The sequence below is a fragment of the Tauraco erythrolophus genome, chromosome 24 (assembly GCF_009769465.1).
Source record: "Tauraco erythrolophus isolate bTauEry1 chromosome 24, bTauEry1.pri, whole genome shotgun sequence".
Lineage (NCBI taxonomy): Eukaryota > Metazoa > Chordata > Aves > Musophagiformes > Musophagidae > Tauraco > Tauraco erythrolophus.
The window spans coordinates 5,196,820-5,219,096 of record NC_141488.1 but is presented as its reverse complement, the minus strand read 5'-3'; the positions used below and the strand labels follow the sequence as shown (position 1 = coordinate 5,219,096).

Genomic DNA, 22,277 nt, shown 5'->3' with positions numbered 1-22,277 from the left:
GCCTGAGCACAAGGAAAAAAAATATCTCCGAGCGAGCGAGCCGGGCACTTTGGAGGGGACCTGTGCGACGGCTGCGGGGACGCTCGGGGACCGTGGGCCGTGACTGAGACGGTGGTTGGCCAAAGCCACCACCGCTCCCAGCCCCCGTGTGCCCTGGCATTGCTCCTCGCCCAGCTGTGGGTTCTTCCCACGGGTGTTTGGGCACCTGCGACACCACGGTCCAGCTTTCCCGGTGCCCCCATCCAGGCTGTCACCCACATCCCAGCTTTTTCTTACCCAACTCCGCTCCATTTTAAACTCCTCGGGAGTTTTTCTGGGCGCAGCTTTAGTTGGGAGGACTTGCTCAAGGGCTGAGCTGAAGTGATGGGCCAGGGGTGGAAGATGAATGGGATGCTCAGAGGTAGGGCGCGGGGCCCAGCTGCGTTTCTGACCCCAAAACCCTATGAGAACATTTGCTGGAGGAATTTTGCCACATCTGAGAAGACGATGCCCAGGGCTTTCCCAGGATACCAAGACAAATGGCCAATTCTTTCCACATTAAGGGTGCTTTTCTGCCTGCTCACACCAGCCCTTCCCCAGCCCCAGCCAGTGCTGATCCCGGAGCCAACACACACCATGTCCCACTCATTTATGACACTGCAGCCAAGAAGGGGAAAAAAAAAAAACCCATGTATTTTTACACACACACACACATATATATGTATATATACACGCACACGTGTGTATTTACATCTATATATGTTAAAAAGTGTATATAATATATATACACACACATAATAATTGCAAATCCTGCTGGCAGCTCTCACCTCCCGAAGCCAAGCAGGGAATGGCAACATGAACCATTGTGTTTGGCCAAAGTTACCGGGGTTTTACCGGTTCTGAGTGCCTGGCGGGTGCGGGTGCACCCAGGGGTGCTATGCCCGAGAGCCACCCAGTGGCAGGTTAACCGGGAAAACCACGCTGGGTTTCCACGAGTGAGCCCGGATCGTTCCGCAGCCGGTATTTCCACACCGAGGGTTGCTGCAGAGGAGGGCAGGGAGGGAAGGGCAAAGGGCATTTTTTTAAATTTCAGATTCATTCAAAGATGCAAACCAACAGTGTGGCAAGGAATAAGGTTTTTTAATTTTCTTTTTCTTCCAGTACAAGCCTGGATTTTCATCAATCATGAATTTAAGCCCCAGGGTCAAACTGGGAATCAAAATACGACCTTTACTGCCAAGGAATCTACGATCATTTGAAAAACTGCCCCAAACCCACAACTTGGGTCTAAAACTCCTTCGATCAGCAATTTATGGGCTGTGGGGGTGCAGGGATGGGGGAGAGATCAACCTTTAGGGTCCACACAAGGCAACACAAGCAGCGAATAAACACCACGCAGAGCTCCTTAAGGAGCCAGCACCTCCGCAACAAACCTTTCCAGGTCCACAAATCAGGAAAAAAAAAAAAAAAAAAGGAGAATACTGCTGACCTTGCAGCCCGGGACAGCGTCCCAGGGAAGGCATCCCTCGGGCACGCCAAGCCAGAGCCAAGGTGAGCCGCTCCGTCCGTGGGTTTTGCCTAATTATGCCAAGCCGAGGAGCGCAGGGCGGGCATGCCCACGGCTCGGCCCCCCCCAGCTCCCTGCCCGGCTACGGAGCCTTCGCCTCCGTATCAGAAAATTTAAATTAAAGATGGGGAGCGATCGGCCGAGATGTTGAAATTCAGGAGGAGCGGGTATGATTCAGCGGGGGTTTTGGCGAGCGCGGGCTATCGGTGAAATCAGAGCAAACCAAACGCTAAGAGTAGCAACTATCTCGCCCCGTATTATTATTTATGTATTCCTGATTATTATTATTATTAGAAAGGCGATCTGATGCGGCAGATAAGGGGCTGAGCCAGGAGTCAGGAGACCTGGTTTCTATTCCTGACCTGGAAGAGTTGTGAAATCCCCTGCCCAAATCCTGCCTGCTTTCCCCTCCCAGCCCGGGGCTGAGCCCGCTCCCGGCGGCTGCGGCACCCACCACGACCCACGTCTGCTCACCGCAGCCCCGCGACAGGGACCTGCCTGTATCTGGCTTAAAAGAAAACCCACAGCCTCGCGTCGCCTGGCTGCCAGCTTTGCAAATCCAGTCTGGCAGCTCGACAGGCTCCCGTAAAGCCTCTCGCGCTCCGAAATAAAAAAAATCAAGGAGGGGAAGAAAATCCAACAAGCCCTGATGCAAATAAAACCCCCCTCGCCGAGGTAACAGCCTCCACCTGGCCTGACATCAAGGGGCACCGAAGGCCCAACGACAGCATCAACAGAAAATATTTTCTGAAGCATATTTAGAAGGATCAAACCGTTTCCCTTCAATTTGGGCACCGACAGCTTTACACGCGAAGGGAACAAACTCCGCTTTATAGTCCCCGGGGTGGTGCTGAGCGAGCAGGAAGGCGAAGCCGGAGCAAGAAGCTGGAGCTGGGGGCCCCAGGGATGAGGTCCCACTGCACAGGGGGTCCCGCAGAGCAAATAAAACTCATGGAAAGAGGAAACTCCTCCGGCCGATGGCACTAGAGCATTTCCCCCGCGCTCCTCGGATCACGGCAGACGCCGCGGTGAGCTCGAACCGGCCCGACGCCAAAAACCGACCTGGCCAGGCGGGTTTACAGCCGCCTTTGCAAAGAGCCATGCTCAACCAAGAGGCACTGTCGAGAGCCCACAGGATCAGAATGGGAAGATATTTCCACGGTCGAATCGCCTCTTTAGTTTTTCTCGAGCAACGCAGCCCCCGGCCGTGGGCACTGCCAGCCGGAGCCTTCGACGACCCGAAAGCGAAACCAGCACGAAGGGGAAGGTGCTCTCCGAGCTCTGCCCAGCCCGTGCGGACAGACGGGCAAATACAAACACGGGGCGGAGGAAACCTGCAAATATTTTCAGTTTAATTATCAGCAATTCAACCTCCGAGGCCGGGCACAGCACCTCTGGCTTTATGACCCCCTGTGCACCTCCACGTTTGTCTCCTCACCTCCGAAAACGGATGCGGGGGCATCCTGCATCCTTCAGTCCGGGACAGCTCAGCCCCCTGCAACCCTCCCCTCCACCCCCCGTGCTGCTCAGCGGCTGCCAAATAAACCCCATCACTTACTTCGTGGCTCCCGGGGTCCGTCTACAGTCACTTTAATGGCCCGGTGATAGGTGGCGACTTGGGTGGGGTTGGTGAAGACGGTGATCGTCAGGGTGAAGCTTTTTCCTAAGGAGGGAAGGGGGAATAAATGAAAGAAATGAGGATATTCGCATGGGTTCAGCTCTCCTGGGAGCAAAAGGCTCGTGCTGGAGCGAGCTCAGACACAAATATCCGCATCCACCAAACTCCAGCGCACACATCATTTAATTTTACGAGACGTTATTGCCGAGACACAAAGCTCGGCCGGCTCCTGCTGGGGTTCAGCTGGCTGCAGCAGAGAGAGGCTTGGACCCGGCTCAGAGCGGGAGCCAGGACCTTCCTGGATGGAAAAGTCACTTGTCCCCCCGCTCCTCCCCTGCCCTGTCCCCGTATCAACCCATCCACCCGCAGCAGCTTCCTGGTGCCTTCCTTCCCTGAAACACGGTGCCGGATGCAGGAATCCTCCCTCCACAAGGGATGGATTTGGGTCCTGGCACCTATGGGATGCTTCTGTGGGAGCAACCTGGTGAGGTGGCATCAGTGGGCAGGTGATGGGTGCTGGGTGGCTTTGCTCCCCTCTCCCAGCCCCATCCAGAGAGAGGGAACCCGCTGCGGGGAAAGGGTTTGGATACTATCATGGATGCTTTTGAAGCAGTGAGCTTGTCCCTTTTTAAAATAAACTAAAATAAATAGCAAGTAAAGCAGTGAAAAACTCTTGGGATCCCAATTTTGCAAGAACACCACAGTGACCCAGCAGACCAGGTTTCCATCCGTAGCCAGAAAAACACTTTTTGGCATCACGGTGGGTGTTAGCACCCCTGCACCCACATGCCACCCCGCTCACTCTCCTCCCAGCACCCATCCAGACCCCAAACCCATTCACCTCCCGCAGCTTTGGGATCCTCATCCCAGATTTTCTACCTTGCCTCTGCCTGATCTCAGCTGCCATCACCCACTCAATATCCAACCGATGCGGGAGAATGGAGGCCCTTCCTGCGGAGACCGGCACATCGCGCTGGTCTCTGCAGAAAGAGCCTCCGCTCTCCCACAACCTCCTCATATTCAGGAGTCCCCTCTGCTCTTTTTCCCCTTTTTTTTTTTCCTCAAAGGGATTAAAGGTCTTCAGATCCCAACCATCATCTCTCGACAGGGAACTAAAAATATCCATAGCAAACCAGAAGAGTATTTCTATAGCTAGAAGGATTAAAAAAAAAAAGAAAGAAAAAGAGAATAAACAGAAAAATGAAATTATTTCTTCTGGACAACATCCTGAAATTACCCCAGGTGGGAAAGTTTGTCTGCAGGAACATCGGAAAGGGGAGAAATGCTGGTTTTAAAGCAGAGAGCAAGCATGAATCCATGCCCAACCTCAGCTTTCAAAACAAGACTGACCACTGCACAAACCTTCAGCTCATTTTCTGCCCAAAAAGGGAATTTTAATTTTTTTTTTTTTTTTTTACCCTCCCAAATACAATTTTAATCCCCAATGAAACACTCGTGCTGACAACCTGCACAGAAGAGCCGGGTTGGAGCAGCCTGTGGACCATGAAGGCTCCCGGGCGCTTGCACGGCCACGCAAAAAAAAAAAAAACCAAAAAACAACACAACCGACACGGAGTAGTTGGTGGCAAAAGGTTTGCAGGAGCAGAGTGCGGCGATGAGGATTATTAGGAGCAATTATTTCGGAAATTCCGAGGGAGGAGAGCCAAGGGGAAGGAGCCCCTCGGTTTGCACGCGAAGGATCAGGCAGCGCGAGGGCAAATCTGGCTCACGGCACACGTAACCTTCCCGCACGCCCAAGGAGCCGAGCCCAGCAGCTCCCCTACGTCCTGATTTAATTTATTATTATTATTATTTTTAATTTTTTTCTTCTCCTTATGAAATAACTTCCCTGCATTTCAGTTCCCCCCTCTGCTCGCCACAGATACAAACACCTCCAAGCAGCATCTCCAGGGAGAACGGCCACGGTACGGAGCCAGCCGGGGCCATTTTTTGCATCTTTTAGCAGGTCTCAAAAATCCTCCCATGACTCGAAAAACTACAATTATTACTCAGCATCATTTTTACTCATTTCCCGCCTTCTCGGGAAGCCGGGCTGAGGTTACTCATTCCCACTGCTCCCCAGCACCTCTGCGGCAGCCGCGGTTTGCCGGCTGCGTGGGGCAGGATCCCAGCTCCTGGGTGGGTGTGGGAGCACCCAGGGCTTTGTGAGATGCTCCAGGGGAATATTCCGACCGGGAGAGCGGGCGGTGGGGTGCAGCCAGCATCGCTTTGCCCTCGGCTTTCATTTTATACTGTGCAATCTGAGCAGAAAAGGTGGGTTTTGGTTTGTTTTTTTTTTTTTTTTAGAGCAAAGCAGAGAGAAACTGGTCCTCCTCCCCTCCCCTTTGTCTTGCACATGGAGATGGTAATTTGGGGGGGGGGGTGGGGGAAAGTTCTGCTCTTCCCAGCTCACAGATCTGATGCCAGATTAATACTAAATACTAAAAATGCCCGATTCTGAACCATTTCAAGTCATGTTTTCAAAACGAGAGCCTCGCTGCTTCTGGCTTACAGCAAATCCTGTGGCTCCAGCACACGTAGGGGCTGCTCACGGACTGTGTGTGTTTACAGATCCACACGTCCACACTCCGGATTTACACAAACATTTCTACACACTCAATTCCGCCCCTCCCAGCTCTGCTCCAACAAACCATTTCACAGTGAATCCAGATTTTTGGCGGAATAAACAAAAGCAACACCGGGCTTTCAGAGATGAAGTCAGACGAGAGAAAGCAAGTGTGAGACCCAGAATAAAAACTCAATAGAAACGATTTTTCACCCTAAACAGATCTGACAGAGCCCCTTGCCAGGAAAGCTCGGCCGTACACAGGGAACTAAATACACGCTTCATGCTGCGAGAAAACCCCGCTGTGCCGCCTTCACACCAGCCCTGGGGAGCCCCGATGGGGTTATTTCTCTGCAAATATTACAAAGCCTCATTCCACAAGAATATATTTTTTAAAAAATAATAAAATCAGCACTTGAGTCATGCTCCTCTCCCCGAAGAGGCAGCAGAGGTGTTTCCACTGCTGTAATGAGTATTTGCCAGGTCTCTGCCCGAGGAAGGAGACTATTCACCCGAGCACTTTCTGAGACTATAAACCACTGTTAATTCAGAGCTTGAGACGGCAGAGGAGGAAAGTTAATAATGAATTCAAGAGTCAAGCTGAGATTGGGTTGCATTCAGTTTGGAAATTTGTGTAAGGAGGATGAAAAAAACAACAACAACAACAAAAAACCAACCAGAAAGAAAAGAGCCTAAGAGAATAATTGATTACAGAAATGAAAGCTTAATTCATAAAAGAAAAACATTTTCCATCCATCAACCTGCAACCAGTTAAGTGGAGAGTTTTAAAGAAACTGCAACATGGAGAAGGAGCCAACAGGAAAAAGGAAATGTATGAAAGAATGTAAACTATTCAAGTTTCATAAAGAGGAACAAGTAAACAGTTATTACATGCAAATAATTCCTAACATCACTGCTTTTAATTAATGCAGAGAAGTCAAAATATATCTGACATTGTGCGTATACATTGGAAGCCTTTGAGAAAAGGCTGCCATATGGCCAGTAAATCAGAATATTCTTTTTTTTGTTTAAATGAACAATCAAGTGCTTCGATCTGCAGCGTTTATCGGTGATGAAATGCTGAAATTCTATTTATACTCCCGAAATTCAGGTATAATCCTGCTGCGAGGGATCAGGCGGGAGGGGAGGGCTCTGCCCCCGGCATGGAATTGCCGTTCCGTATTTCCCGGGGAATTATTTCCCTCTCCTCGGACGCCACAGCCCGATTTCCGTGATGGTTTGTTTTGAAAAATCCAGCAGCGTGATGGGTTTAAGGCTAAACGAACAGAGCCAACCTCTACGGCCAGAAAGTAAAAAATTTCTCTCCCGGTTTTCCATGCAACAAGCGTGGAAAAATGAGCGAACCGTCCCCAAAAATCACCCACCGCTCTGCCCTGCGCCCGCACCCCCCGAGCGGAACGAGCTTTCCCGCACCCTGCCCGCCGCGCTCCCGTCGCGCCGAGCACCCGGTTATTATTTTTACTTTAAACCCTTGATTTTCACCATCAAAAAAAAACGAGCTGCCGGGTGGCTCGGTGCCCCTGAGCACGTTCGCACCCGCGGAGGGGCCGCCCCGACGCTCCGCGCATCCGCCTTGTTCCTACAACCGCTATTAGGGCGACGATGAGCCGCTCACCTCGCGGAGAGGCAGCGGGAGGATTCGGGGCAGGGGCTTTTACAACCAGGATTAGGGTATTTTTGTTTGTTTCTTTCTTTTTTTTTTTTTTCCTTTTCCCCTGCATCGTCTTTTCCCGACACCTCGGCGGAGGAGAAACCATCGGGACGAGCCGGGCAGAGCCGCCGGTGGGGCCGCTCCGCTGCGGGGGGTGGGCGGGGGATGCTCCCGCATCCCTCCCGCATCCCTCCCATCGCCCGCTCGGGAACCGCTTCAGAGCTGGTGTGTGTGTGTGGGGGGGGGGGGTTCCTGCCTGAGCAACAAGCCCAGCCCGCAGCAACGAAACCACCGGCCCACGACAAAAACGCCGTTAAAATAAAATAAAACAAAATAAACCAAAATTAAACCTTTTTTTTTTTTTTTCCCTCTCCCCTCTAAAATGTCAAATAAAAAGGCCAACCGTTTCGGCGCCGGTACCTACCCCTGCCGCTTCTCCCAACAAATCTGAGGTCGTTAAATCTCGCGACTTGGTTTTTCATCACGGCGGAGGCGTTGCGGAGCTCGGCCGAGTAGTTTTCGTCGTTCCCTGCCATCACCGTGACCACCGTCCCGTCGGGCACATCTCCGAGGGCTACGACCTAGGGCAGGACCAGAGCATTTTAGGCTAAAATTAACCGCGCTCGGAGCTAACCTGCCCTACGGTTCCCCCTCTCCTCAAAACCTCCCGAAACTAAAGCAAAACCAAAAGCAATCTGAGCCCCCGAGGAAGGGGAAAATCGGAGGGGGAAGGGGAAAATGAGCTAAAAAGGGGGTTAAAAGAAAGGAGCGAGGAGCTTCCACCGGGCGGGAAGGGGGGGGGGGGGGGGGCAGCCCGCCCTCGGCCCCCCCCCCCCCGTGGGGAATCGCGCTTTTATTTTGTTTGATTCGGGGAAAAAAAAGAAAAAAAGCGCGCTGCCGAGCGCGGGGCGGCCGCGACCGGGGCCCCGGCGCCCGGCCCGGGGGAAGCGCGGGGAGCGTGCGTCCGGCTGCCGGAGAAGGGCCCCCCCTGCCCGGGGAACAAAGCCCCGAGCTCCCGGTGCCAGCGCACGGCCGAGGGAACCCCGTTTGCAATATGCTCCCCGCCGCCTCCGCCGGGCTCCGCGGAACTCCGCTGCCGTCCTGCCCGGCCCCTCCGGTCACTTCTCCTCCCGCTGATTTTTTGGCTTTCCCCGCCTCAGCCCCGTTCCCCAAACCCCAGCCCCGCGGGCACAGCGGGGATGCCCGGCCCGGGGGTGCCCCGTCGGGTCGCGCCGTCCCGCGGGAGCGGAGGCGGGCGGGCGCGGGGCGCCCGGGCAGCACAGCCCGGTGCCGGTGCTCCAGCTCTTCGCTTTCTTTTTACAGATTAGATCTCCCTTCCCTGCCTCTCTCTCCCTCTCCCAGGAAGGTAATTAACCTCCACTCTCATTAAACTTCAAAGTCGCCTGAGAGCTCCTAACTGTACGGAATATCTAAGATGCTGTGACCGCGGGGCAATGCGGAGACTTGATTAAAAATAATAAACCGGGCTCCCTTGAAGGTGATGTCAGGAGCGAGTTAAAGCGAAAGGGGCGGAGGGAAAGAGGCGAGTGGGTCGGGGCGGAGGGCAAGCCCGGGGCCGGATCGGTCCCTCCGAGCCGCCTGGGCCACCTGCGCGGCCGCAGCCCTGCCCGGAGCTCACGGCTTACCTTGAAGGCGACGGGCAGCGTCTTGTTGCACCTCCAGTGGGACGGCAGCACCGAGCACAAGAAGTTGGGGCTGTCGGTGCGCACCAGCTCGCCGGCGTGGTCGGCCAGTACATCCACGACGGAGCGGACCTCGGGTCGAGCCCGGGCGCCCGGTGCGGGGGCCCCCAGCGCCCCGCTGTTCTCGCCCATCTTACCGCAGGGGAAGGCCGTGGAGGGGGGTGTGAAGCGCCTGCTGGTGCTCGGGTCTACGGGAATACGCATCACAACGGCGGGCGTCAGGGAGCCGCCGCGGCCGGGGGGTACGAGGAGGGACCCGGCGGGGCCCGGCGCCCACCGCTCGGCTGCGGCGGGACTCGGCGGCGGGGCGCGGCGGGGGCAGCGGCGGCCGGGCCCCGCGCTGCCTCGCTCCGTCCCGGCAGATCGCCGTCCTCGGCGGGGCGGCTCGGGGAAAGCGGAGCGGGCTGTCCGCTCCCGCCCGACTCCGAGACTTGTCGTCCCCGGTGGTTTCGCCGCGGTCCCGTCCGCCCCGCCCGGGGAAAGGCGGCGCGGAGCCCCGGTAGAGCCACGTCGCGGCCGGGCGCTCTCAGCTGCAGGCGGGTCCGCTCCGCCGGGCGGCCCCGAAATCAGCTCCCAAGTGTCAGCCGCGCCGCCCGGTACCGTATTTACTGCCGGCCTCGGGGGGGCGGGCCGCACCCTGACGGACAGGGCGCCGCGCCAATGGGGCTGCCGCAGGGGGTCCTTCCCCCCGCCCACCACCCGGCGCCTGCGGGGCGGAGGGGCGTGGCCACAAGAGAAAGGGGGCGTGGACAAGACAGAAACGGGGCGTGACCTAGGGGAGCCCCTCCCCCGCGCTGTTGGCCCGCCGGGGCGGGCTCACGTCGGGGCCCCGGTGGCTTCTCGCCGCTGCCGCCGCCGGAGGGTTTTGGGGCGCGATGGGGCTGGTTTGGGGCCGGAGCCGCCGCCGTGCAGAGCGGCTGAGAACACAGCGCGTCCCCCGCCTCCTCTCCGCCGCCAAGCGCTCCCGCTGCCGCCGCCCGCGCCCGCCGCCGTGGCGAGCGGCGGCCGCGGGGCAGCCGGGGGGAACCGCCGACACGCGCGTTCCCGACGGGGGCGGCTCGCCCCACGGCCTGCGCTGAAAACCGCTGCTCCGCGACCTCCGCCTTCTGCCCTCCCCCCAAAACATGAAAACCGCCTCGATCTCCGGCGGTCCCGGGGCGCCCGCAGCGCCCGGAGCCCCCGGCCGCTCCCCCGGGGCTGCGGCTGCGGGCAGGCCCGGCGGCTCCGGCCGGAATCGTTTGCGAGAAAATTCGTGGCGAAGCCACCGGTTCTGCGGGAACACAACGAAGGCGGCGGTTCGCTCCGCTCCGCGGCTGCCCGCGGCGCCCCGACCGCGGAAACACCGAACCGCGGGGCGGGCGGGGGGCAGAACCGGGGGCGAGGCGGAGGTTTCTTTGCCCGCGCTGCCCGGCCGTTTCCCGGCGGGGCTGAGCTCCGCCTGAATGCGGCCCATGGTGTTTAGGGACCGGGACGGCCCGTCGGAGCGGAGCCGGCCGGGCCGCAGCGTTCCCGGCTCCGCGCTGCGCGGTGTGAAACGCGATTTTCCTTAAAACAAACAAATAAAAAAACCCCAATACCAAAAAAATTTCTCTTTTTCCTGACCCCCCTCCGCACTCTAAGGAAACATTTTCCTCCGCAAGCCGCAGTGCCCGGAGGGGCGAGCCCGGGTCGGGCTCCGCATCCCGCTGGTCGCAAGACCCAGAAAAAAAACATGTTTGGCCAAAAGAAAAAAGAATATAATTATTGTTTCTAACTAGAAGGAGTGGAGGTTCCCTCGCTGCCGCGCCCCGTTAACAACCGGGGCAGCCCGGGTGGCTGCGCCGGCCCCCCGGGGAGCCGCACCGGGAAAGCCGGGTCCGTCGAGCCGGTGCCCGAGGCAGCTCCGAGTCCAACCGGCCCCGGGGGGCAGCGGGGGCCGGGGGGGCGGCCGCCAGCCCCGCATGTCGGGCCGTCTCCCGCGGTTACCGGCGCTGAAATCCTGCCCTTTTTAGGTGAAAGCGGCCGCCGGGTTTAGTTCTATTTTTCGCCCCCCGTTCAGCAGCGGGGGGGACCCCCACAAAACCCGGAGCAGGGGGCAGAGCTGCGGGCGGGGAGGACCTGTCGGGCCGGGCTGCTGCTGCCCCACGCCGGGGTTTGCCGGAGGCTCGGCACGTCCCCATCCCGGTACCCCCCTCGCCCCTCCCGGTACCTCCCCGAGGGGGGGCACGAAGGGGGACGTGCGGGGGGGGGGGGAGCACATCGCGCATGCGCTGCAGTGCGGCGGTGCGGCCGCTAGTGAGCGCCGAGGCTCCGCCGCGGCGGCTCCGCGACGGGGCGGGCGCGACGGGGCGGCCCGACCCATGACACCCCCCATCGCCGCCCCGGCCCCGGCCCCGACCCTCTGCACGGCGGTGCCGCTCCTGCCGCTTCCGGCTGCCGAACCGCCTCTGCCCCAGCCGCCTCCCTGCGCAGTCCTGGGGGGGTCACCCGGTCACTCCCCGCCCCCGGGAGCTGCAGCCCCGGAGCCGTGCGGGGACACGGCAGGTAGAGCCCCGCCGTGGCTGCCCGCCCCGTCCCGGACCCCCCATCGGGTGGTCTCGGCCTCGGTCCCAGCAGGATGGAGCTGCCTCCCTGCAGCATGACGCTCGCTTCCAGGTTTCCCAGCGTTGTATTCCCGGCCTTTCCTGGTTTGTTTGCTTTATCTGCTCAGTGTCCGCTCACAGCCCCGTGTCCACACATTTCTCTAATCCCTTTTTGTACTGGGAGCAACGTGTTGGAAAGGGCACTTGGTCATATCATCCCGGTGTCCTCAAGGTGACATACACCTGCTTCCCAAAACCATCCTGAGTCGGTCACCGAGGCTGGGTGTTCCCAGGTGAGCAGGGCCCCATGTCCTGCTCCTTCCCCAAAAGTCGCTCTCTCTGGCACCCTCTGCCCTCCCACCCTGACTTGTTCTTGACTCCAGGGTGAGGGGATGCAGACTCTCCCCCATTTCCCATCCCACGGTCCTGCACCTCTCCGCTGCACAGGAACACGGCCAGATGCCAACATGCCACAATACAAAACGAGACCCAAAACACGGGCAGCGGCAAACCACGCTCCAACCCCAACCCCAAATTGGCTGGTGACCCCTGGATGTGCAGAGCCCAGCAAAGCAACCCAGCGAAGCCAACCCAGAGCTACGGGGACCCGCGGCACCGGCAACCCCTGCACCCTCACGGGAATGATGTTTTATTTGAATTACCCTTTTCAGCACAGCGGGATTCAGAGTCTCAATCAGGGGGAAAACCTCACCCTGTTCTCATCCTCCACAAACCAGGAGGCATCGACACGTGGGGATTATTCCTCCACCACCCCCCCCTGCTCTCCAGAGGAGGTTAATAGAGTATAAAACCCAGGATTTGCAGGGGCCTCTTCTCAAATACTCAAAAGCTACTGTTCACGTCGCGGGGAGGTCAGCAGCTCTTTAAATCATTGCTCGCTGGGATTACTCGTTCCTCTGTAGTTTTTAATTCATTTGAGCTGCTATTTAGCAGCAGAGCCACTCGTTTCGGCGGCGAGGACGCGAGCGCAGAGGCTTATAGGAAGTTTTCTATTAAAAATTCATCGCAAGCTCTGCCTCAGACCTCTCAGGAGCACGGCGCTCAGTAGGGCCGTGCGGGTGTCTGGATCTGTTTTGTAGTTAAGGGAAGGGGATCTGAGAGCAGCGTGCAGGGAGGGAGCGTGCTATTCATTCATAAATCACACAGCAGATGCTGGGTCCAACGGGGGTGCGCGACGGTGACAATTTTTAACCCCTGAGTGTCACCGCTAAAAGGGGCTCCCACGGGGCGATTACGGGTGCCGCAGGCGGAGGTTCCTGCAGGAGGAAGCTGCGGGGCTCAGGGGAAGAAATAAGGGGAAACTGGAGGGGGGGGAGAGAAGGCAGTGGCTGCCCCAGACATAAATCAGGGGGAAGCCTGCGCTTGGGCGAGCGACCAGCTGCGAGACCGGCCTGTTGACGACTCCCGCAGGGCTGCACCCGGCTCTGCGCGGCGGCTGCTGCGCCCCGGGCTTGGGCGATACTCGAAGTGGGGGGAAAAACCCTTCCCAGCACCCACTTCCAGGGCCAGGGCTGCAGCTTGACATCAAATCCTGAGCCGGGATATCCATTAACCCTATGGGAGCCACCACTGCCCAAATCCACCTTGATGCCTTCAGACGTGGCCCTGGCATCTGGCATCCGGGATCCTTGTTTGGAGCAGCAAGAGGAGGAGAAAGACTCTAGCAAGAGTTTTGGATCCTGGCATGAAATGATGTCCCCTGAGGAAATCGATGAGATTCCCACCTGGTTACCTGCGACCAGATTTCATTCACCTTCATCTGAAGGACAAGAAATGGCAACAGCCGGAGAAGCGGTTGCTGACTCTCCCTACAGCTTTGGGACTTGCCTGTCCTCCCAGTTATCCCCATTTTATACCAGTGCATTTAATTATCAGTCCTTAAATCAGCGTGCCCAGGGAGACGCTCTGCACATGCGTGCACCCGCACACGCGTGAACCCACACACGCATCCTCACCCTCTCGGGGACCGGAGTGGTGAGCCCCAAGCGCACACGCCGCGGTGAATCAGGAGCGACGCCGCTGCCGTCGGGGGATTTATCGCCTCTCTAAAGAGCGCGCGAGGGGAGCCGGGACCCACCGCTCCCCTGGCACCGGCCCGCGGCGGGCGCCCGGCGCTCCGGGCACAGCACAGATACTTGAGCATGCGCAGCGGCGGCGGGACGAGACGGGGTTTTTGAAAGCTGCGAAGTGACTTAGGAGCACGAGTGCGACTGACGTGAATCCTGCCGTTCTGAAGTCACGACAGCGCCGTTCTACATTGCTCGGGACCGCGGTCCTCCTCTCCCCGCAACGGCCCGACAATGAGGAGCATGTTCAGGGCTCACATCCTCTGTGCTATTGATAGCACGGCCGAGCTTTTTGGAGCGTGGGTCCCATCTGCCACTTCCACTCCTTTTTAAAAGATCCTAATGACTGTCAGATCCTTTTAGTTCTTAATTAATTTCAGAGTTCAACTGCAAATAGGAAACAAGGCAGCTTTTGCCCTTACGCATATGAATATTACTGTTCCATTTAATGTGGTTACTGGTGGAATGCTGTTATTCATTCCTGCCTGCAATAAAAGCCACATGTTTTTAAAACTTTGCACTTGAAAAAACTTTTAGGAAAGAAATCAAGTATGTTTTGTATGCATGGCATGAGATAAAAACTAGTCATAAATATTCAAAGAACAGTTAGAGCTTTATGCTTGATTTAAACAAGTGAACAGAGCAGTACGACGGTTGAAGTGAGCGGAGAATGAAAGCCCAACGCTCCTTTAAGAATGTGCTTATGCAGAGAAAAGGAACTATTCATGCAAAGGTTATGGAGCACCTAAGGACGTCCCATCTCCTCCAAAAATGCTCAAAGGTGGATAACACAAGTGGAAACACTGGGCTTTGTTCAGAGCTATCCAAGTTCGTGGGAGTTGCTCTCTCTTCGGGGGTTTCAGAAGAGTTTTTGAGGAGTGTGATGCCTCGTGCCAGACCCTGCGGGGAACGAGGACTCTTCTTGCATGGAGACATCTCCATCGTGCCCGTTCCCCATGTTGGAAGGCAGATGGTTGGAGTTGTGGGGAGCGTTTCGTGGGGCTCCTGGGATCCCTGGACGGACCTTCCCTGGAGCCCCCAAGCACAGCGCAGTCGAAACCACAAGGGAAGGGACCAACAGTGCCTGTCCCACGGCCGTGCCGCTGGAGCCCGTGGTGGTGCTGAGCCCTTCAAAACCCAAAACGCGACATGGGGAGAATTAAAAAAAATTCCAAAGGAAAGAAAAAGGGGAAACGTCTGGATGGTAGAAAGAGGAACCGAAAGGCACATGACGACAAGAAAAGTACAACAGGGTGGACGCAGAAAAACACGATATGATTTCTTATTGCAAGGAGAGGCGCTCGCAGGAGTTGCTGTCACGGAAGGGTTCCTGGGCAGAGCGCCGAGGGCGGGGGAACAGGGAAATCCTCCTGCACGTGCTGAGCAAAACACTCTTGCAACACGAAAAGGCTGCAGAAAGCCGTTTCTTGCCCTGGAAAAGAGCCGTGTGCTGGCAAAACTGCCCCATCGCTCGTCCCCGTCCCTGGCAGGGTGGGAGAATCGGGCTCCTGTTCCCTTGCGGTGGCTGAAAGTGTGATGGGGGTTCCTAAAAAGCATTTTTCACTGCTGTTCCCTACAGCCTGGCCCAAAATGTTGGGGTGATGCTGGGTATTAAAGGGGTGCTTGGTGCTCCCCTGCCATGCTGAGGTTGGCAGGGCAGGACCCCTGGGGAAGGGTCTTGCACCCACACACCGAAACAGCGTCCGGGATCCGTGCTTGAGCCCTGGCAGGGTGAAGCGGGGCTGTGCTGGGCTCCAGCTGCCGAGACATTCCTTTGGGGACGTCAAACATGACGATGGATTAAGTGACCCTCGGGAACCGCTCATGTTCCCGCATGCTCACCTGCCTCCCTGGGAAGGGCTCCTGGCTGTTAGAAAACCGTGGCTGAGAGTTCAGCTATTGCTGCTTCAGGGCTGCAAAGTCAGGAAATGCCCCTGGGACGTGGGGTAGAAACGTGTTTGTCCCCCCTGAGCTGGGCGGGCAGGAGGGGGCTGGCAGCCGCCTGCGCCGGGCGCTGGTGTCAGACAGGGAACTCCAATTTCCCTTTTGGTTCAGGTCTGACGGAACGTCTGAGGGTCACGTCTCAGCAAAAGCAGCTTTACAGGCAAGTGCAAACACATGGTGCCCGTTTAACTGCCCTGCGGGCCATCAGCATCATCTTGAAGCCCGGTCACCCTGAGGGCACCCCACTAATTTGAGAGCCCCGGACACCCCTTTAACCATCAGCCCACAGATGTGCTTTCCACGGTGGCCTCGTGCACCCTCCGAAGAGGATGACAGGGCCGTGTCGTCTCACCCTGCCTGACCACAGGGCAGCGGAGATGCCTCATGGCAGCTTTGCTAAATTTCCAAAGCCTTTCCTGGAATATCCTCTTGCTGGAGGTGGAGATTTTCCCCTCCAAACCTCAGCCTGTGATGCCTCGCCGGGACAGCCATCGGCACGCTGCGGTGGCCGGCGGTGACACTGGCACAGGCGTCTCCTCCCCTCCTGCCTCAGCCCTGATGCTTTCCCCATTTATCCCCCCGAGGTGGGTACCCCGTTTCTCCGGACTGGGCTGAGCTGGCGGGTTGGGAGGGTGGCACAGCAAGGGATGTGCTTTACAAATGCTCGGTCTATAAATGTGCCGAACCCAGCAGCTTCCATCCACACGAGGGTTTTCCCCACTTGTCCACAGGCAGATGAGCTGCGCAGGGCAGTGCCAGCGTGGAGGGGCTGAGAGTTGTTCTCCAGCAAAAGAAGGGTTTGGAAAAAAAAAAAACCCACCCAAACCTGATATTTAAAGGGAGAGGTCAGGGATGGGAAGAACGGGGCTGATCGAAGCAGTGGAGCCCAGTGAAGCTGTGAGGTCTGGACCAAACATCACCAGCTGGAAAAGCGCAAACGGGAGCTGGCAGTGCATTTCTCCAGCCCGTTGTGATGCCGCTTGGTGCAGGGCATGAGCCAATGGCTGGCAGCGCACAGCTGGGCTTGCCCGCAGACAGCTGCCCGCTCAGCCCCATGGGCACATCCTATCCTGCATCTCTGCCTTCAGTCGTCACCCCAGGTCCACCTCCCTGGGGTTGCTCCTCAAGCAGCTTCCCCATGAAAGCACTGGCACACGCAGCTCGTTACCTCTGCCCTGTAGCTCAAGGCAGAAGACACAGATGAGGCCCGGGCTGGCTGCCAGCCCTTTTGCAATGCCAGTGCCGGGACTGCACCCCAAACATTTCTGTCAGTGCAGCACATCGACCCTTTTCCACCAAAAATAAGGTCCTGAGCAAGGACCACCTCCTGCCATGCGAGGTGTTTGCCATCCCTATGTGCTCAGTCCCTGACGTCTGCCGTCTCCGCCAGACTCCGTGACAACCCGTGGGAGAAACAGTGAAGATCTTCCAGCAGCGACACGGAGCAACTTCACACTCTGCCATCAACAACTCACCTCCAGCCAAGTAATTCTGAGAAAACCTGCCTCTCGTTCCAGTTGCAAGTTGTCCTGCAGGCCCGCGCCATTTTTTCCAGGTTCGTTTGCCTTTTGCAATTATTCACCACTTTCATTTCTATGAATAATTCGGGGTGATGCTACTTCGCAGCAGGGCTGCGGTCGGGCCGCTTTGACTACGCGGGCTCTGGGTTACGTTGCTTTTGCTCCTTCCTCGGATTATTTTTTCCGGTGCAAACGTTCTCTTTCATATTTGCTCTTCCGTAAAGACACTCAGCAGTGTGAATTTGCCCAGCATCCCTGATGGGTGAGTTTGGTGGGTGTAGAGTAGCTCCAGAAAAGAAGACCCCGAGAGGGTTCAGCCTGCGAATTTGCCCAGCGCTTACACATCCCTTTAGGCACAGAGCAAAGCCCTGACTTGGAGGAATGAGTCACAGACTAAAAACGACCCAGAAGGTACTTTACTGGTTCTTGACTATGAATTCAGACAAATCAAAATGGGCAGTAGGTCCAGAGAAGGGATTCTGCCCCTCTACTCTGCTCTTGTGAGAACCCCCTGCAGTGCTGCGTTCAGCTCTGGAGTCCCCAACACAAGAAGGACATGGAGCTGTTGGAGCAGGTCCAGAGGAGGCTGCGAAGATGATGGGAGGGCTGGAACAGCTCTGCTATGAAGACACGCTGGGAGAGTTGGGGTTGTTCAGCCTGGAGAAGACAAGGCTCTGGGGAGACCTTCCAGCACCTTCCGGTACCTGAAGGGGCTGCAAGAAAGCTGGAGAGGGGCTTTGGACAAGGGTGTGGAGTGACAGGACAAGGGGCAATGGCTTTAAACTGAAAGAGGGGAGATTTAGATTGGATATAAGGGAGAAATTCTTCCCTCTGAGGGTGGTGAGGCACTGAAGCAGGTTGCCCAGAGAAGTAATGGATGCCCCATCCCTGGAAGTGTTCAAGGCCAGGCTGGATGAGGCTTTGAGCAACCTGGTGCAGTGGAAGGTGTCCCTGCCCATGGCAGGGGCGTTAAACTAGATAGTCTGGAAGGTTCCTTCCAACCCAAACCATTCTATGGTTCTATGATTGTTTAGGAACTGCTTTTAAGTCAGTGGTTGCTCCTTATCCATCTCTAGTAGCTTGGAAAGGGAGCCGCGCCTGCTCGCCTCCATCAAACCCCCAGCCCCACGGTCATCAGCATGAGCTCATTCTTTTATTTTTTTTTTTTTTTTTCAGAAGTTTCTTCTAAAAGTCCATCTGCAAGCCGGAGGTGCCTGTCTGCCTGGGTCAGCTGGCCGACACCACGAGCAGGCTCCTCGCCCCAGCCCAGACACCAGCCCGGGAAGTTGGAGTGGTTCAGCAGCAGGTTGGGGCTGGAAACGAGAGAAATGGAGAACTTGCCCAGACAAAACGGTAGCGGCTTTCAATCTCACATGAGCAGCCAGCTTTGTGGGGAGGGAGGGGATCTCATCTGCAAAACACGACTTCATCCATGTCCTGGGGTCTGAGCCCCTCCGTGTCTGCCTCGCCCTCCAAAACCAGTGAGTTTGGAGAATGTTTTTCTGTTTTCTCCTCCAACCAAGTAGCAAGAAGCACGGGCTTCACCGCAGACCCAAACCTTTGACTTTGTGGGTCCCAATCCCTTCCACCAGCACAGATTCAACCTTTTTTGTGGGTTCCCTTCATCACCATTAACCAAACCCATTTGTGTTCTGCCCAGTAAGATCCAACCACAGCAGGTAGAGCCACATTTCTCAAGGATAATGTCCCCTCCGGCCAGGGCTACCTGTGTAAAACAAACCCTGGGCGATGGATAGGCACATATTTCTAGTAAATATGAGCAACATTTTTGAATTTTAATAATATCCTGTACCACTGTCTCAGAGAAGCTGAAGAGGAACTCTGGTATCACAGCAGGGACGAGCCCCTGCAAAGGGCAGGAGAAAACGTGGTGGTGGTGCCAGTCAGAGCAGTTTGAAAGAGTTCAGCAAAGTGGGGGCTGATGGGGAACTCTCTCATTTGCACCTATTACCCCACTGAGCTCCATCTGAGCGAGGAAGGTGACGGGGAGAGTCGCAGGATGAAGGATTCGGGACTGAACTGCCCAACTCCGGCTCCCAGCAGCAGTCTGATGCACACCGAGGTCCCGCCAGCACTCTCTCTGCCACGAAACATCTCCAGAACCCCAACCCAAACTCAGCCCTTCCTACGGCAGACCAAACATCCCTAAATCAACACGAGAAAGCGAGCAGTGATGGATTCTTGCAGCCCCTGGGCTTGCAAGAGCAGGTCAAGCCCCTGCTTGTGACAGCAGAGCTGCCAGGCTTGGTGAAAGCAGCACTCATAGGGACCAGAAATGCGATATTTTGGGGGAAAAACCAAGTGAAGTGAAGCTCCGTGCCCAGCTCGAGGTGCCAAAGCAAATGCACGACACTGACACGGAATAAATTCAGGTCTGAAAGGCTTTGCCATGTCAAGGTCCCCGTTAGCTGCAGAGGTGAGGATGGTTTAAAGCATGTGCAGGGGATCCGGCCCCCACAGGAATGGGGCCGAGATGCCAGGGGGTGTCCCAGCACCCTGCTCAGGGACTAGGAGCTGGGGCTGCTCCCCCCAGCCGGGCTCTTTTGCTGAGTTTTATGGAAAAAAAAATTAATAGGCTTGCCCATTCGGCGAGATTTTTTCCAAATCGACCCAGGGCTAGTAAAAAAAGGTGTTTAATTACAGGGTTCAAGGCAGTCGGGCACAAAAGCGGTCAGTAAAATGCAGCAAAGGAGCTGCAGAACAAGGGCTGAGGTTTGGAACAGCACGACTGATTCAGCCTTCGTGCTCTCGGGCCGGCACTTTCTCTCTCCTAATGAGGGAAACCAGCACAGCCTTTCCCAAATCCCTGCCAAGTACCTTATTCCCAACTTTGAGTCACTGAAATCACCGCACCGGGCTCAGTCCTTAATTATCTCCGTGCACACACTTCCAGTTTAAAGAGAAACGGCGCATCCCATGTCTGGCATTTAACGTCTGCCAGGCTGCGAAGGAACAGCCCCTCCGTTTTTTCCAAGCACCCTGGGGACACCCGGCCCCGCTCTCGGCTCCAGCATCTTCTCACCACTCGCTCACACCCACCGTCGCCGAGCGTGGGACGCAGGCAGCAATATTCCTTGAAATATTTCGTAAGTGGTACGGCCAGGAATGGAAGTAGGCATTTTTAGCAGCAGTTTTTAGTATTTGCAATCGAGTGTAGCTTCCTCCCTGGGTTTTTGGCTCCTTGTCGGGAGAGAAATGGAGCTACAGCTGGGGATATTCCTGGAACGCCCCACCAGCGGCAGCGGCTGGACAGGAGGCGTGCGTGGGCTGCGTCGCTGGGTAGGAAACGTGCTGCTCCTGGGATTAACCCACACGCTCACTCCAGAGATTGGAAAACAACCACTCTGGTTGTTTGCTGAGGGTTTCTTCCAAAAAACCTTCCCTTCATTGCGGAGTTAATGTCAATGCATGAATGTCCAGGTGCAAGAGTAGCAGCCTTTAACCAGCACCAATCTAATGGACACATGGACCTCGTGTGCCACGAGGGAAAACTCTTGCAAAGCCCCAACCAAGGTTTGTTGACACAACAATTTGCAAGGGTGTGGAGTGACAGGACACGGGGCAACGGCTTTGAACTGAAAGAGGGGAGATTTCAATGAGATCTAAGGAAGAAATTCTTCACCATGAGGGTGGTGAGGCACTGGAGCAGGTTGCCCAGAGAAGCTGTGGCTGCCCCATCCCTGGAAGTGTTCAAGGCCAGGTTGGATGGGGCTTTGAGCAACCTGGTGTAGTGGAGGGTGTCCCTGCCCATGGCAGGGGGTTGAAACTGGACAGTCTTGAAGGTCCCTTCCAACCCAAACCAGTCTGTGATTCTATGAGTAGCGTTTAATGACCAGCTCACCCTGTCCTGCAACCACGGGCACCAGCGTGCTCTCCATCGGCACGCGGAGAGTTTGTGACACCCTCCGTCTGTCTGTCTGTCTCTGTGCCAGACTGAGCCCTGGCTGGGACCCAGGAGACGCGGAGGGTGCGAGAAGCCGGGGCGGAATTCGGGCCAGGGTTGTGCTGCTAACATCATTCCTACCATTTTGTTTTGATTGTTTTAGACGCTATTTTAACAAAAACCATGCTGCCTTGTGAAATCACATCCCAATATAGCTGCCGTAAACACACTCGCAGAGCGGCTGGGGAAAAAAACTAAAAAGCAGCTCCAGAGCCCTGAATCCCACCGTTACCAGGAGAAAAGCCCTGTGGAAGGTGCCTGTGTCCCGGCTGGGCTCCCCTGGGCACGCGGCTGCCCCGTGCCGACAGCTCGTGGCAGATTGAAACCCCACCACGATGCCAAAGGCACTGGTGACACCCCAGTGAGGGTGGTCAGTGCCCTGGACCCGGCAGGGTGGGCTGGGGGAGGACGCATGGCTGGGCTGGGTATCTCCAAGACCCTCCTACCTGACAGAGATTGTTGAAAAAAAGCCCATTTTCAGGGTCTCCCTTCCCAACTGAAGCCTTTTTTTTAAAGTTTCTCCCTTCTCCTCCTATTTTGGTTGTTTTTATATTTTATTTTACAATAGCCTGAGTAATACGTTCCTCATGTTCCAAATGCGCTCGCTGCTTCCATTGGGAATGGAAAATCATTGTTTCTTTTTATTTTCCCTTTTCTTTTTCTTTTTAATATGTTTATGTTATGGAAAATACCCCCAGATTGCAGACGCGTCGGCTGTCCCGCTTTCTTGAAAAAAAAAAAATAATTAAAGCCTTTTCGGAAAGGCAAGAGCCAAGGAGGAGGAGGAGGATAACACTGTAGTCAAAGGCTGTGCTGGCCACCCCGTGGACGGCCGTCACGGCCAGTTTGGGTGTTGCTTTAAGCTGCTGGTTCATTGTGGCATCGCCACGGTCCGTACAGCGCCCGGCGCGCTGGGGCCGCATCCTGCCCAGGTGCCAGTGCCCTGTGTGGGAGGTGGGTGCTCTCTGTCCCCTGTCCCCACCCACCGTCCTCTGCCAGGGGATGCCCAGGAGGGAGCTGGTCCCCCAGGAATTCTTCTGCAAAGGGTCTCTCCATCCCCACCACCCAGGAAACCGCATCCGTCGTGGCAAAGGGA

The 22,277-nt window shown here is 56.4% G+C and overlaps 1 protein-coding gene across 1 annotated transcript in view; it reads right to left on the bottom strand.

Annotated features, from left to right (window-relative positions):
* RUNX3 (RUNX family transcription factor 3) overlaps positions 1-9,309 on the bottom strand; it is a 36,740-nt gene extending 27,431 nt beyond the window's left edge. Inside the window, exons 1-3 of the mRNA XM_086626040.1 lie at positions 9,049-9,309; positions 7,827-7,983; positions 3,105-3,209 (exon numbers count right to left, since the gene is read on the bottom strand). Coding sequence (XP_086482166.1) covers positions 3,105-3,209; positions 7,827-7,983; positions 9,049-9,309 — 523 coding nt within the window. The remainder of the gene's footprint in view (positions 1-3,104; positions 3,210-7,826; positions 7,984-9,048) is intronic.
* Positions 9,310-22,277: the final 12,968 nt, after the last annotated feature.